Raw genomic sequence first — 16,130 nt, forward strand, 5'->3', positions numbered from 1 at the left:
TCTTTCCAGGGGCTTGCACCTAGGGGTAATCCACAGCAGGACCGATGCTGTGAAGAGTTTGGCTGAAGTCATCTCTGCCCTCCCAGGAGATGATGTTCTGAGCATGAGAAATGATCTCTACCAGGTGTGGTCCCTTTATCAAGTGTGATTGCCCATGTCTACTCCAGACCAGCTCTGAACTGTCACCAGTAAAGCTAATCTCAATTTTAAGGTTTAGAACAAATGCTGTTGCTTTTACCTGAAAGATAAATTTTGAGGTAAGTTGTTGTTTTCTCTTGGGTCGAAAAAATGAATGAATATATGAAGGAATTGCTATCTTTAGTTTCTTTGCTCACGCTTTATTAAAAGTACTGGAGATTAGACGATGTGGGGAAAAGCCATTGACTGACATGAAGGCCATCGTTTCAGACACCCTTGCACTTGGCAGTTATCACCAAGCAGGCAGAGGCAGTGGAAGCTCTGCTCAAGGCCGGTGCGAATATGAGCCTCACAGATCGTCATGGTAACACTGCTCTTCACCTCGCTGCCAAAGAAGGAGAAGGGAAGATTTTGAACCTGCTGCTGGAACATAAGGATGGAGCTGAACTCATTGACCTCCCCAATGCTGCAGGTAAGCAGCATCTTAATGCTGTACGATGCAGGGTTTCAGTATACAATATAATGCATTCATGTTGCAGATTAAATAAACACCAACACAGATGAAGATTACTAGAGTCCAAGGGGTTCCAGTATGATTGCGGATTTACTGTTTTCAATCCAGCCTTGGGATGTTCAGGGAATATCAGAATCTTTAGAACGTAAAGCATGGGAGATTTACAGTGCCGTGAAAAAGTATGCAATAATTTCAGTATTCTTTTATTAACATAAAAAACTTTCCCCATGAGCAGTTAGTGAAAACTCTACTAAAATTCAGTATGATGTTTTACAGTATATGATGTTAGCATTTTAGTAGAGTTTTCACTAACTGCGTGTGAAAGTGTGGTATAATAATTTATTCCTCTAGCCCTCATTATAATTTTTTATGGTTCTGAATTTGGGAGTAGCAGTAATTTTGTAAAAGGCCGTGAAACAAGAAACAAGAAAAACACATCTTGTGAGTCAGGAAATGGCATTAATCATAGGCAAGCAAGACGGATACATTCAATACATGATCAAAATCAGGCAACGTACGGGCCAGTAGCAAAATGAGGCAATTACTGTATGATGCTGCTGTCTGATGAGAAGAAAAGCCTATTCTATTGGTTTTACTTTGCACTATTATAATGTAGTCATACTACCACAATGAAAGGAGTTCAGATCAGGCCTGGGATGCATGCCGTATGGAATTTACATGTATAAATTCTTTCCAGCTCTCGGGGTGCTCTATTTTCCTCCTGCCTACAACAAATGTGCTGCTGTAGGAGACTGGTGACTCGAAATTGTCCCCTTGTGGTTCTCTCAGTGTTTGTGTCTGTCCTGCAATGGACTGGTGCATAGAGCCAGGGCATTTTATGCTTCCAAGATTAACTTCAGGTTGCAGTGAACCTTATTGGGAATAAGCAGCTTTTTGATAATGGATGAAGCTTCATAATCACAGTGTGTTGTCTTCAGCTGCAGTTCAACACAGGTTGAGCTATGGACTTCAAATCCTATAATTTAGAATTTGTTTCCCAGAGTTTTAACAAAACTTCCTTCACAGTTCTAATCAAATTTAAGCAAAGTTATCTGATCGTGGTTATTATTCTACATCTAGTTTTATCTTAAATACATACCAAGTTAAAAATGAGCATTTACTGAAACTGAACAAATGATAAGCTCTTTGTGTAAATCTAGGGAATCTTTTTTTTACAAAAAATTAAAGACGTGTTGCTCCTAGCCTGAGTCTTCAGCTATTTTTAGGGATGATTTAATGTGTCCTTAAGACTGTGAAGTGGGTGTAATGTGTCAGAATATGTCAGCCTATCTTATATGTCTCAATCTTATACTCACAGAAGGCATATTTTCTAGATCAGAAGGTTGCACTGAGTGGACCTATTTTTGGGATTATCATTATGGCACTATGGAATTTTTTATAGTATAACAATAGTTCCACAATGATTTAATAGAAAAGTTCCCCTTTAAACACATGTGGTTAATATTGATACTTACAATTGAACCTAAAAGAACATTAATAAAAGAAACAGCAAAAGAACGGTATTAAATTGGTTTTGGCTTGTTTCATTAAATTATTTAGATTTTTAAAGTAAATCAACATCAAGGCCAGTGGTCCATAGCATAGAAAAGGGTAAATTGTTTCATTGGAATCTATTTTTGGTGAGAGGCATTAAATTACACATTGGAACTTATAGCACTAATATGTAGCTAAATGATTTTGTCCTATGAAGGGGAAGTCAAGTACAGCATGAAAGGGAAAGAAAGAAGTACCAATGGGAAGGGCAGGTCAAGAAAAATGGAGTTAAAAATTGAGATTTTGACCAGTTTGGTTAGCTCTTCAATTCAGGCAAATAGAGACAGAGAGAAAGCTATTTATGAGAGCTGTGGACCTGCTGTGTTCCCTGCATTTTGTTATCGTAAAATTGATCTATTTTGCATACTGTACAGTACTGTATTTCTGTTTTCATTATACTTTAAACTACATACAGTACGTACACATACTAATACATTATTGATTTGATTTTACTTGTTTGGTGGAGGGGGGTCTATGGGGGTTTTCTGATTATACGTGATTTTAAGTGTACACACTATGTCAGGAACCTTAGTGCTGCCTACAACTTGAGTCTACTGTATTTGATTTCATGTGCATGTTTCTTCAGCACTACTCTTCCTGTCCACAGGATTTCATGCTATTCACTTGGCAGTCCTGGCCAACAGCATATTGTGCCTCCGGCAGCTGATTGAATTTGGAGCAAATGTTGACGCCTGTGAGCAGAGCTCTGGGAGGACTGCCCTGCACCTTGCTGTGGAACTGGAGAATGTCTCCTTAGCTGGCTGCCTGCTTCTTGAGGTAATCTGTGGCGTGATGTTCTCCAAAGACATTTTTTTTCATGGCTTTTCTTTGAAGGGTGTAAAAGTTTAAATTTCAAAGTTTGAAGTATACGTCCCCTGATTTTTAAGATTTGCGTAGAAGACAAAACTGTGTGCCTTTGCTGTATCAGTTCTAATGGTCTTTCCTGGAAAGTGTTTCTGCAGTTCTGCAGGAGATCACAGACCCATTTGAACAATGTATGTTGTAGGTGTATATGTCTTGATGAATAATGGAGGTACATCAGGGTACTTAGAAGCTAACCTGGATGAATACTGACTAATAAAATCAATATTGTTTTTCTGCAAAAAACAGTATTGTAAAAATCGGACTGCTTGTAAACAGTGTATCCTCAATGATTTTATAACACATTGTGTTTTTTTCAATTTTTGCATACTTTGAATTTAATTCTGTTTTTATAGTTAGAGTCTTCTGATACTTTATTATTAATCTGTACATGTCCTCTCTGCTTTACATCACAGCACTAAACGAATGTTGGGTACTTAAAAACCTCGACAGGCTGCAGGCACCAAATTATTTGTAGATTTTAAATCCAGAAACATTATTGACAATATGAAACAGAATTCAATAGCACTTTCAAATTCAGACCATTCATATTTTGAATTTCAGATTAGAGCTGCTACATTTCTCCAAGTCAATATATTTGGGTAAAAAACATTTTTTCTAACACAGAATGGATAGTTATAGGGACAGTTTGTCGAAGTATATGAGCATGGGTTAAGGTTATGGAGATCTGCTGATCTTGATTGGACTGTGGCGGGAGGTTTGAGTATAAATTGCTGGTAGGGGATACCCATTTAGAAAATCTTTTTTCAGAAAAATTACAGAAACATTAAATTAAACTGTGAGATAACCCTACTATAAATATTTTTATAGGTTTAAAACCACAGACCTAATCCCCCTGTGAGATACCCATATCAGACAGAAACATAAAAGTGAAAAGCTCATTATCTCTCTGTAGGGAAATGCACATGTGGACGCCTGCACATACAATGGGTCTACAGCACTCCATATCGCCGCAGGAAAAGGCTCTATGAAACTGACTGCTCTTCTAATGGCAGCTGGTAGGTGCTTGACTTTTCCGTGCTTTTGGTGAATCTAAATACATCAGGGTCTCCTGCAAGAACAGAGTTCAGACAGAAATACTAAGATGTGGTTTCCTGCTTCAGAGTTTGGTTTTTCCCCTACGCCCGTAAAAGTCAAGTTTTACTGGTTTGGAAGAAGGAAAGGAAATTACTATGAATCTGCCCATCCCTTTTATGATATGTTCCCTGTCTGTTAATTTTGGTGCAGAGTAACTCATCTCGTATGCAGCAGATGACAGACAACTGAACAAAGAATTATACTACTGCACTTGATTTAAACTGAAGACAAGCTTGAAAAAACTGAATCCTTTGCAGAACAAAATCTTTGCTTTGAGCTTTACAATAACAATTTTTACAGTAGTCTCAGTTTTTCCATATCTGTAATGCTTTTTTTCAATGATAATAAATAATAATGGTATTTATATAGCATTTCTCTTCATGCCAAAGGATTCCAAAGGGCCTTTAGATGGAAGTGCACCACCTACTGGTCCACCTACACTTGTAGCTGCAATCTGGTTTTCCTTGGAGCTTTCCCATCCCAGTACTGCTCAAATTCATGAGTATTGTTTAGCTTTGGACATCTTAACTCAACTTAATGTCAAGAAATAACTTACATAAAGGTTCCTAGATAAAACAGCCAACAGAGCAGATTATTTTCAGACAATATACTGAAAGAAAATAAAGCTGGAAGTGGTGCTGAAGACATTTCACCAGCATCATGCTTACCACCTTAATTACAGTAGTTAAGAGTGCCCATCAATTAGGAGGTCGATATTTTCTGACACATAATTTGCCATGATTCACCTGCAATCACCCATACTCCATGGGGGGTGGGTGGTCTCCCACATGAGGCTTTATCTCACCAGATGACTAACATACGCTTTTCGGTGTCTGCAGGGGCTGACCCCCACAAGGAGAACTCTGAGCCCCTTTATGACGTAGATGATGAATGCTACCTAGAGGAAGAGGAGGAAGATGAAGGGTTTGTGCCAGGGACCACCCCCTTAGACATGGCCATGTCTTCTGAGGTGAGCTGTCAAGCATCAAACAACTAGATCAAAGGGAGGAAAGTTAAAAACATGATTAAACGAATGAGAAATGTCCTTTAAAGCAGCATGGCGAGAGGCAGAAACTATAGATCACTTTGTCTGAGATTAAGTAAAAAAAGTTATTTTTGTAGGTCCTAATATTCATATTCTATTTACAAGCACAGCTGCTAATTTTAAGTTTTATTCCATTAATATTCTTTTATAAATGGTCACTATGACTAAATTCCATTTGATGAATAAATACAAAAAAAATACTGTACCTTTCTAGAAATGTATATACAGTATATATATACACAGTATTTCTAAACACAATTATGAAATTAGATATACAGTAACAATTAGTGAAAGTGAGTTTTTGTACAGAGTATATATAAAATCTCTCACTCAACGCTCCTTTCTGTGTTGCTTGTTCACAGATCTATGATCTTCTGAATGGTAAACAGTATCAGCCAGATTCAAAAACTGTCGTTTCACTCCCTCAAGGTAAAACTTCTGAATTCTGAATTTCTGTCCTTGTTGTGATTTAGATTAGATAATTGTTTCTAATATTTTAATGCAAAGCAAAGTGTTCTGCATATTAGTTTCCAAGAAAATAACAACTCTTTAAAAGTGTTTATTTTTGTGATTTTTATACCGACTTCCACACTTTCAGAAAAATACAGATAAGAGTAACACTGGATGTTCATCTGTAACAACCATCATAAATTAGTTCAAGTAGGTAGCTGTTTCAGTATGCGTAGGATGCAAAGGAACAAGTAAAGGTTTATTCCATGCTGAAAAGAGAAGAAAAGAGACAACTTTTTTGGCTGTGGAGCCTTATTTGGGTGTCACAGGTCTTCACACCCAAAGAAGGCTCCACAGACAAAATGTTGTCTCTTTTTTCTTCTCTTTTCAGCATGGAATAAACCTTTACTTGTTCCTATAATTAAATTATATGATTCTGCTAGAAATTAAATATATAAATTTCTGTATATATCCATGTGATGTGTATAGTGTATTAACGTAATTAGGGTACAGGTGATTAATTTCATGATCATTATGCTTCATTTTTATGTATTCTGAACAAAAGCAGGGTTTTTTTAAATACTTCAGTCCACAAATACCAGCAAGCTGAATCTGTTAATTGTAAGGGAGGCTGTATGGACATATATATGGACAATATGGACATATATAGCAATATCCTACTGTATTGCTTTTGCATTTCACATTACTGTGATTTGGAAATTGAAAACTCTCAAAAGTAGTTAATTTGAAGACTTGAAGAAGAAATCAATTCAGTTTATTTAAATTTGAAGAACAAAGTATGAAAGTCATAGATCACCATAGTCTCTTATGCAATTCCAGTGGAAGATATCTACAAATACGCACCCTAGGCATATCAGATTGAAGTTTTAGTTTTTAGGTTTTTTTTAAGAGAAGTTAAAATATGTGCTAATTTAAGTAGTAAATGAATATTTTGTGCAGAGCTTAAGAACTGACAAATCGAGACAATAAGTGAAACATCATCATTTGACTTAACTTTGTCTTGTCGGATTTTTCTTTAATGCCTTAAAGTAGTGAAGAGCTTTAATTAATCTGCTTTAATGAGTTTCCATTGTTCTGGGCTACAACCTGCATGCACCTTTTTTCTTTATCCTAGGGGACATGAAACATCTTGATGAACAAACCAAACTAGAACTTTGCAAAGTCCTGGAGCAGCCTGCAAATAACTGGGAGGCCCTGGCTCAAAACCTAGGATTAGGAATCCTGTCCAGTGCCTTCAGGCTGAGCCCTTCCCCAGCCAAAACACTACTGGACAGCTACAAGGTGTGCAAGCCCAGGACTTACTCCCTTTGCTTTAGAGCTGTTGAATATTTTATAATAGGGGGGGAATATTCCAAACTGTGACTCTTATTCTGACTTGAATTGCGGTAAATAACCCCATTTCCTTGTAAATATTATTTGAAGGGTGAAACCATGTTTAATTGCCCTTAGAGTAAAAACACAGTTTATAATGCCTGGGTTGGAATCCACTTGTGTCTTCTTTATAGACATGTACTAAATGAGTCGGTATTGGTAATTATAATTTTCCCACTTTCCAAGTTACAGACTGTGGATCTAGGTTGTAAACACCGATAAAAGAGTAAAAGGGTCTTTTTCAAGTCGGCTCTCCCCTCGTGATGGTTTTTACTTTCATATATCTCATAAAATTTCCAGCGATGACTCGCGCATAAGTACATAAAACCTATGCTCCAAGGCTGTCCCTGTTTCTGTAAATAAACGTACTCAGAACACAGAAGTCAAATTATGGGAAATTACTTTGCAGTGTTGATGAGTGCAGTACACTTCAGTTATAGAACATGAATGCACAGTTCAAAATATAGTAAAAATTCAATTTTTTCCAGAAGTCTCAAAGTGTATTAATTCCTGCGTAATACCACAATAAGAAAATAAATAATGATAAGTGCTGTAGGTGGATTCCAGTTCCCTTCTCTAGTCAAACTCTGTTTCTAGTCAGTTGACTGTGCAAGCTTGGGAAAGTCTTCTCAGGTCACCCCAGGCTTTGATGTTCTGGACTGAATTGTTTCTCCTCGGTCAGGTGTCTGGTGGCACCATGAAGGAGCTCCTGGAAGGCCTGAAGGCCATGGGCAACGATAAAGCAGTAGACATTGTTCAGAAAGCCATGTGTAGTGAGAGGGAAGACACATCTGGACCAATCTCTACTCAGGTCACTCACCAACAGACGGGTAAGAAATGGACAGAAAATATTAATTGTGGTCTTGCTGTTTGTGACATTTGAATGTAACTAAAACTGCCTCTTCACAGAATGGCACATGGATATTCTTATATAGTTGTTTCAGCTGTATAAAAACAGTTTGATGTACTGTATGGGTATAATATTTTCAAACTAGCAGACAAGACTACACTAATTGGTTACTTTGATGTACGCGATACATGTTTAAATATTTATATTTAAAATAATGGTTGAAAAGTTACAGTGCTACTTGAACATTTGATATCTAGTCTCAACCAGCATTTGACAAATGTTTGTTGTATCAGTGTAACTAAGATGATGTAGAATTCTAAAATGACCAAAAAAATAACTCAAGTTGTTAAACTAAAAATGTTCTCAATAAGTTTCTGTTACTCACAAATTATTATTAACTGGCGACTAATAATTTGGATCATTTTACATTTTACTTTTGTTAACTGCTTCATTAGAATTAAACCACATCTTACTTTTGACCTGTCAGAATGATAAATCTTCTGTCAGGTCAGTGTATAAAGCCAGATAAAAAAATACAAAATGAAAAAATCCAGTTTTCCTTGGCGTTTTCTTCTTAAGGGACAGATTTCTTTTAAATGTTTTGCTGTGGGGGTTTTTGATGGATCACTTGAAGGGGAAATGTATGATATCAGATCTCAGTTTCATAAACAGAGTAAACAGAACAATATTAGTAATATTCCATAATAAGACAGTTTTTAAGATTTTCAATCTTTCCAGTTTAGTTTCTGACAAAAAGCTTTCCTGTACCACCATAGCTAGGATTTTGATTTTGTTTTAGCTTTTGTATTACTACTACTGAATTTAATACATTCGTTTTGTGGTAGAGAAAGGAAATCCCTTGGAAAAATGTGAGGAAAATCCGTTGCGGACGGGGAAATTCTACCGCATGGACTAAAAGCTTTTTTTTAAAATAGATATTTTCAAACCTGTTTGTAATGTAACATTTGTACAGCATGCAGAATTTTGGTAAATGTAAGGGAGGTGGTTAAATTTAAGAAAAAAATTGGCTTTGCTTAAACTTCTAAATAAGTGTATATCTAGGTAAGGTATACAAACTTATTTTGGAGTTTTCAACAGTACCATTACTGGTTATTTGAAAGCTACAGACCTCCTTTCAGTGTTGCTATTTTCAGAAATTCAGACAATAAAAGGGTGAATTAACCCCTTTGCTACGATTTATCTCTACAGGTGCCCTCCTCTCCCAGCGTCTGCAGGGCCTGGAGAACTACAGCCAAGACGAAAGCAGTGTGTGTGACAGTGGAGTGGAAACATCTTTTAGAAAGCTGAGCCTGTTGTCCTCCGAGTCTTTGAGCGGCTCCCAAGAGCAGGCAGAACAAGCAGGAGACCACAAGCTCCCCACTGCCTCGTCTCACAGTTATGTTGTCAAGGGAGAGGTATAACAGCCACTCACTGCGGGAACTTTAATTTGATTCGCGTTTTTGGATATCAGCATAACAGGGCTTTGCTTAGTTTTGAACATTATGGAATGAAGTAAATATTTATTCATCCTCAACCAAGAAAAAGCCTGTCATGGTGTCAGTGCTTTAATTGTAGACTGTACAGTATTCATGAAACAACAACAGAAACCTCCTTGCGTTTCATACAAAAGGATGTGCACGTAATTAAGCTCCTGTCAGTGGGCTTAAAACTACTCATGGCTCTTCCTGGTTGGGTTTTTCATTATCAAGAAAGAGAGGAAGTGGTAAAATGGGGTGTGTCAAATCTAAAAAAAAACTAAAGATATCAATTTTAAATACAAACCTGCACTCAAACATCATTGAAAAAGGTGAAGCTCAGTGGTTACTTCAGATGAACTGCTGACTGACTGCACCAAATGGCACCAAATAATCACAGTTAAACCGATAAATTGTTTTAAATTGAAATATCCAAAATACAGTTGAACCTAGAGAGCAAATCTTGAAAAACACCTGTTTTTCTAGCTTTACATGTGTATGTTATGGTTTCTCATCTAGTTGGTGAAGGATATGGGATATTCTGAACTCATTCCTCAGTCTTTCAGAGTTCAGTATTATTGGTTTTCATGATTCTCTGGCAGTGGGGTAATGTCCATAAAAGCACTGGTTAAACTTTAAGATAATTGACAGAAATCCTTTTTGACAAATTGTGGTAGAATCATGGAAAGAACATGGCTTAAAAGCAAGTCCATGCTTTAACCATTATGTTTGTGAGTGTAATGAGCAGGTGTTTCAGTAGTAGGTTGAGGATATTGCCTTTTTTCTTTGACGCTCGTGGCTTTACTCTGTTGATGTTGGCATTTAGAATGCACAACTGTTCCAGGGGATTTTAGACGGAGGAGTGGAAAAGCAGTGAATGCTGCCACTGGTCAGTTATTTTTTAGGTAGAGTTTTCTTATGTTTAAGGAAAAAAAAGCATCAAATCATCAAATGAAGAGAGCCTCAAATAAATTTTACATTCTGAAATACTTTTGGGTTACAAAACTACAGATTGAATAGATGATCAGAAACAACATTAAGCATGACTGCAGATCCATAATATCCCAAATTTAAAATGTATCTTGACTTGAAACAATACTCAGATGTGAGCTAAAAGCTATATTAACTATTCATGCTATTTCATGTATATAGGAAAAACTAATAAAACAAATGTTTTACTTAAAACATTGAATTGTATAATCAGAGATGTCTTTATAAGTCATCCAGAATGTGAGTTTTTAAACATCCGTTCTCTAACAATTAGCAATAGAGTACTTTTTCATTTTATTTAGATAGTCGATTTTAAGTGGTACTTGTTGAAAACGTGCTTTTAGTTGTATTCAAACAACTGATGCACCATTCTTTCTAAATGCTACTGTATGTTGATACTTCATATTAGGTATGAACCGAAGAGTTTGTATATTTGATTGTTTTTTGTTTATTGTTTTTGCACAAACTGCAAGAGATTAGGCAAACCAAAAAACATGATTTGACATTAGGAAGTGATTTGCTTTAAAGCTTCTTTTCAGGAGCTCAAAACTGGCAATGCAGAAGGCTACATTCAAAATGTTTAATTTTTGTATATTAGTATATTGAATACGAAGATTGCAAACATTTTGAAACTGTCCTTTCGATTAAATGTTCTGTAAGATGGTATGTGATGTGAGTATTTAAAAACAATTATTGTCCACTTACTTGAGTCCAAAAAACATGTGAAATGTTTGTGCTTCCTTTAGATGATTAGATCTATCCCCCTTATGTGGGTTGGAGTGTGTGAACCTTTATGTATTTTAGTGTGTGAAAAAGAATAATGTTTTCAAATAGGAAATGGCAATGAAATAGTCAACTATCTGCGACTCTAGGAAAAGAATATTCCAGTTTTAAATCGGACCTAAAAATAAAAGGAATACATAGAGGCTAGCTCCACAGCAAAATGAAATGTTTACTTTTTTTACTTTTCAGGTATAGAATCTTTACTTTAGAGCCTGTAGACTGATACAACTGCCTGCTTTAACCTCTCAAAAAAAGTATAGGCAGTCATTTTAACCAAAGCCATGTGGGAGGAAACTTGTGAACCTAAACACAGTAAAATAATGGAACAACATTAAAATAATACGTGTATAACCATGTGGGTAGATTCTGCAATGTAAATAAGGCTGATAAAATAAGCTGTACTTTAGTCTTTTTTTAAAAAACTGTGTAATTGGAATACTTTTATAATAAAATTTGGAAAGAAAAGATGTGCATATTTTTTAATCCCCAAAGAAAGGGGATTGTTGTCTTTACAAGCTGTACAGTGAGCTCTTCTGCAGGTGTTCCTAGACTATTGCGTGAAGGAAATCTTCACTGAGCACAGCACAGCAAAATGGTCCATAATTCACCACAGTCCAACCTACAGATGGAAACCCAGATCACCCAGCTGCCAGCAAAAGGGGTTTTATGGTGCCACTGCAAAAGCATCACGTCCCAACAATTAGCATAAACTAACCAGCATAAATCACTGCTTCAGGACACATGGATTCTGCACTGCAAATATTTTTCCAGAAGTCCCAATTCAAGGACCTTTAGCACACATATATCATTAAAGAAAATGACTTCCACATCTAATCTCGTATTAATCATTAGCAAAAGGCCTTCATGTAGCCAAAAACTATACAGTTCAGTTAAATGTTTATCTTGGATTTTATTACAATTTCAGAAGGTGACTTTTTTTTTGCAAAACAAAATGTGCATATATCTTTGGCTGTGAAAGTCAGGTTTGAAGCAGAGAACATTAGCAAAACAATTACAACTGTCACATTTTACCAAATAAATTGATAGGGATTATTACAGTACATACTGTTCTAATACTTTATCACCCTGTAATCTCTTTTCTGGGCTTGCCAAATGCTGCTCCTAATTTTATGTAGTTGCAAACTATATGCTGTAATAAAGATGCATCATCTCTCCTTTGATATAAGCACAGGGATGTGTACAGTAGGTGTGACAAAAATCCACAGGCACTCTTTCCTCAGCGGTCAGGAAAGGCTCATTAATGATGTCAGCTGCAGAGACTTGGCAAGCTCTGAGGTGCTGGTGGGAATCCAGGGGTAGAATGTAACTGTCATGTTTTTGGTCAACATGAGGAATCCGTTGGTCTCAAAGCGCCCTGAGATATCACCGGCATCCAGCCAGACAAAGGGAGAAATGGCATTTGTTTGAAGATTGACTGTGTACTGCCCTCCTTGCTGTTCCACTGTGGCCTGAGGAGGAAAACGGACATGGCGGTGGAAGGAAACAGGAGCTGAGATGCCTACCCCAGCAACAAAACAAAGATAAGAGGACACATTGCTAAAAACCACCAAAAAAAAACTTCTTTGAATCTCCTTTCATCAGTAGGGGATTACAGAAAGGTGCCTCTCTCAATACAAAAAACGGAAGGATTAATGATATAGGGTAATGAATTTTGTTCATGTTTTGTTGTAATTGCACAGCGTATTGTCAGAATTATTACAGAGAATGGTGGAAGAAAATTTTAAGAAGTTTGGAAGCAAGCACCGAATATTCAGTTTCTCAACTTTATTGATGCCATAGAGCAGCCTGCTACTTTTCAAAACTGGTGCGGGCCATTCAGTCTTTTTTTAGAACCAGGGCAATTCTGCCTTGGTTAGATTAGACTAAATGAGTCTTATAATTACGCATTTCAAAGTGGATAACCAAATGATAAAACTAAACAATTGTTCTTCTTCCACCTCTTTCACAGAGGTAACTAATAAATGAAAGGTAACTAGGTCTCTAGCATGTCTCAACACTAAGATCTCAGGTTCTGTATTTTTTCCCACAAATTACCAAACCATAGCAGGGGAGTATCTGTGTCTAGCAGAAACTAAGACAGAATCAGATTATGAAACATGGGAAGAGGGATGAGATATTATCAATAATGAGAATACATATTGCTATGCATGAATGTGGTCTCGTCTGTGGCCATGTTTGAGGTTACCAATCCTTCTGGAATGCAGGCAGTGGGCACAGGGTTCCTGAGGTTGACCCGATGCAGGATAGGGTAGTGTGGCAAAGTCAAAGCTATATGAGACAATTCTTGAAAGCTTTCTTATCAGTAACCCCTCCAAAAGGCTGTACGACTTCTTAATGACACCCTTCAGGCATTGGCCCTCAGGGCTTCTTCTCCTTGGAGGTCTACTGGGCATGACCCACTGAGAGGACACCCCGGACAGACCCACTGGACATGCCGGAGGGATTATATCTCTCAGCTGGCCTGGGACCACCCAAGAATCCCACAGGATGAGAATGGAGACTGTAGCTGCTGGGGAAAGGGAAGCCTGGTCTACTTTGTTCAGCCTGTTGCCACAGCAACCCTCAACAGGAGTAAGATGATAGAAAATGGCTAAGCGGTGAGAACCGCTTTAAAAGAACCTCAGAATAGCTACACTGACGTGTTTGATGGACTTCTGTCTTCTTACCGAAAGCTTTGGCTTCTGCAGCCCTTCTGCCTGCTTGGGAGAGGACAGGAAGTGGTAGTTAGCAGGGCCAAGCTGTCCCCCACTTTCTTCTAGATGAAAGGTGACAAGGCAGCTCCTTCTGGTACAGTTCCCACACCTTCCCAACAGCTCCTTCACAGGCTCTTTATAGACCAGGGTGGCACTGCCTGCCTGGACCTCTGTAGAATTAGAGGCAAACACATATACTGGTTCCATACTATTCCACTGGTAGACTTTGATCTAGAAAAGAAGCAGAAAAAAAAACTGAGTAGGCATCACATTTCTGCTTTGCAAGCAAAAATTAGGACAAATCTATGTAATGTCTTGTAAAACTGTCTTTTGCAATACATTATCATATTTTTATGACCCAGAATGTGTTATAACAAGCTCCTAAGATAAATACCACAGAAGAGAAAAGGTTGACTAAGAAGCACGAACATGTTTTTAAATGCAAAAACTAACATCTTTGGAGATTAAGCTAAAAGGCCAGTTACAAGGAAGAGGGAGTGATAAAAATACAAAAAAGTATGTCAGACAGGAAAGATTTTTTTAAAGAAAAACTTTAACAACTGTATTCATGTAGTGCTTAATAAAACTACATTTTTTTCTGAATTAAATGGAATTTGGGTTTCCTTAAAAATAAAGCCCCACATCCCCAATTTAGGCATAACAATACCAATGAAAGTTTGGCATATCACTTTTAAAAAACTGTTAGTAGTGTTATTATGTAAAGTTCTTTACCATGATTTAACATTTTTATCACATGCCATCAGAAACACTGGGTTTTGTTACCAAAAATATGATTAGTTCAAGAAAAATATTATTTTATTTTGAAGAGACATCCTTCATCTCAGAGTACTCCCCCATTTCCACTCCTTTACAACTATATATTTTTAAATGAATCCAAACATCAGAAAGGCCACAGATGAAAAGAGATCATTTGGCTCATCTGGTTCTTTCTCTCTCTAGTTCTATAGCTGTCACTGTGGTTGTACTGGGAATAATTCCCTTTTATCTTCCCCAGAAATATATAATTTTGAGTAGCCAATCACCTTTAAAATGGATACCTTTGGGAGAGGGGAGGAAAATGAAGATTCCCACAAAAACTGCATGTAAACCTGGGGAGAACATGCAGAATCCACACAGAAACATACCCAGGACCCTTGGATCTTTGTGGCAGTAGTGCCAACTGGTATGCAAGCATGCCACCCCATTACATTGGCTGGTTGGCTAATGTCAGTGGTTTATTTTAATTTCTGTGGTAACAGTTAAGCCCAGTCCCCATAGGTTGGCATGTAACATTAAACCTACCAAAACGCTGAGGGACACATCCTTTTGCAGGTCTGATACAGCATAGATAAGAAGTATTTCTTCATCCTCCAGTGCAACTGGCAAGATTGGAGCAAAGAAGTTCTGTGCAAAATAGTGAAGCATTTTCCATTTCCCACCATATTCTGTACAGAAGAAATAAATTTTATTATTGTAAATCAGCAAGAAGATAAGATTAAAAATACATAAGGTTTCCATGTGGTTCCAAAGGCTCGTCTTTCCAAACATTTTCTTTGTAAAAAACTGAAACCAAAATTTGTAAAAGAGGTGTATAAAAACTAAAACCTGTTCATGTGCTAAAGAAGAGGAATATCTGTGGCTTGCTTTCTAAAACTGCAAGAGTTGTATTATAACATTCTGCAAACATAAGCACTTCATTACAAATCCAGTTGTTTAAATCCATTTAAAAGGCTCTGTTCTGTTATTTCAAATGTGTTCTAAAGCTGTGTTTAGGATCTTAGGATTTTGTGTTGTGCTTTTCATATGCAAGGACTCTAAAGTGCATTCAAACACTGAAATGCAACACACAGCTGGCAGCCAATGCAGCCAAGAAGGTGAAACGAGAAAGGACTTCACTGCACTTAGGGAGGTCAGGCTGAAGAGGTGTGAAATTGAATATGAGTGAGGACACCAATAATTCTCCAGTTAGCATCATGGGATTTGTAATGACCAGAAACCATCAGGAGCCTTACTGGGGCACTGGTTTTAAATTCCTGATCTCCACTTATCCACCACAATGATTTCTAGAATTAATGTACTTTTTTTGCGGTTCCATTCAGTGCTAACCAGGCCCAAGCCCCTTGGCTACCGTCTGAAGAGAACAGGCTTTAATTTGGTGTAGCTTCTGTACCAAACTTTTCCTACACGATTCAAGTGTACTCAGTACAAAGACCACGTAACGCCGCAGTAAGTCTGTGCCTTCAGATTTATACTGCTGTTTTCACAT

The 16,130-nt window shown here is 37.2% G+C and overlaps 2 protein-coding genes across 6 annotated transcripts in view; one reads left to right on the forward strand and one right to left on the reverse strand.

Annotated features, from left to right (window-relative positions):
• The window catches only part of nfkb1 (nuclear factor of kappa light polypeptide gene enhancer in B-cells 1), a 58,820-nt gene extending 47,205 nt beyond the window's left edge, over nt 1-11,615 (forward strand). For all 5 annotated transcript variants that reach the window (XM_088626396.1, XM_088626431.1, XM_088626414.1 and 2 more), the window contains exons 16-24: nt 10-124; nt 409-610; nt 2,814-2,983; nt 3,984-4,086; nt 5,005-5,135; nt 5,573-5,639; nt 6,796-6,962; nt 7,735-7,882; nt 9,112-11,615. In XM_088626396.1, coding sequence (XP_088482522.1) covers nt 10-124; nt 409-610; nt 2,814-2,983; nt 3,984-4,086; nt 5,005-5,135; nt 5,573-5,639; nt 6,796-6,962; nt 7,735-7,882; nt 9,112-9,323 — 1,315 coding nt within the window. In that variant the 3' untranslated portion in view covers nt 9,324-11,615. The remainder of the gene's footprint in view (nt 1-9; nt 125-408; nt 611-2,813; nt 2,984-3,983; nt 4,087-5,004; nt 5,136-5,572; nt 5,640-6,795; nt 6,963-7,734; nt 7,883-9,111) is intronic.
• A 425-nt stretch (nt 11,616-12,040) lies between these two features.
• The window catches only part of manba (mannosidase, beta A, lysosomal), a 46,368-nt gene continuing 42,278 nt past the window's right edge, over nt 12,041-16,130 (reverse strand). Inside the window, exons 15-17 of the mRNA XM_088626467.1 lie at nt 15,167-15,309; nt 13,838-14,095; nt 12,041-12,619 (exon numbers count right to left, since the gene is read on the reverse strand). Of these exons, the coding sequence (XP_088482593.1) occupies nt 12,395-12,619; nt 13,838-14,095; nt 15,167-15,309 (626 nt within the window). The 3' untranslated portion in view covers nt 12,041-12,394. The remainder of the gene's footprint in view (nt 12,620-13,837; nt 14,096-15,166; nt 15,310-16,130) is intronic.

The sequence above is a fragment of the Lepisosteus platostomus genome, chromosome 1, assembly GCF_059453375.1.
Source record: "Lepisosteus platostomus isolate fLepPlt1 chromosome 1, fLepPlt1.hap1, whole genome shotgun sequence".
Taxonomy (NCBI): domain Eukaryota; kingdom Metazoa; phylum Chordata; class Actinopteri; order Semionotiformes; family Lepisosteidae; genus Lepisosteus; species Lepisosteus platostomus.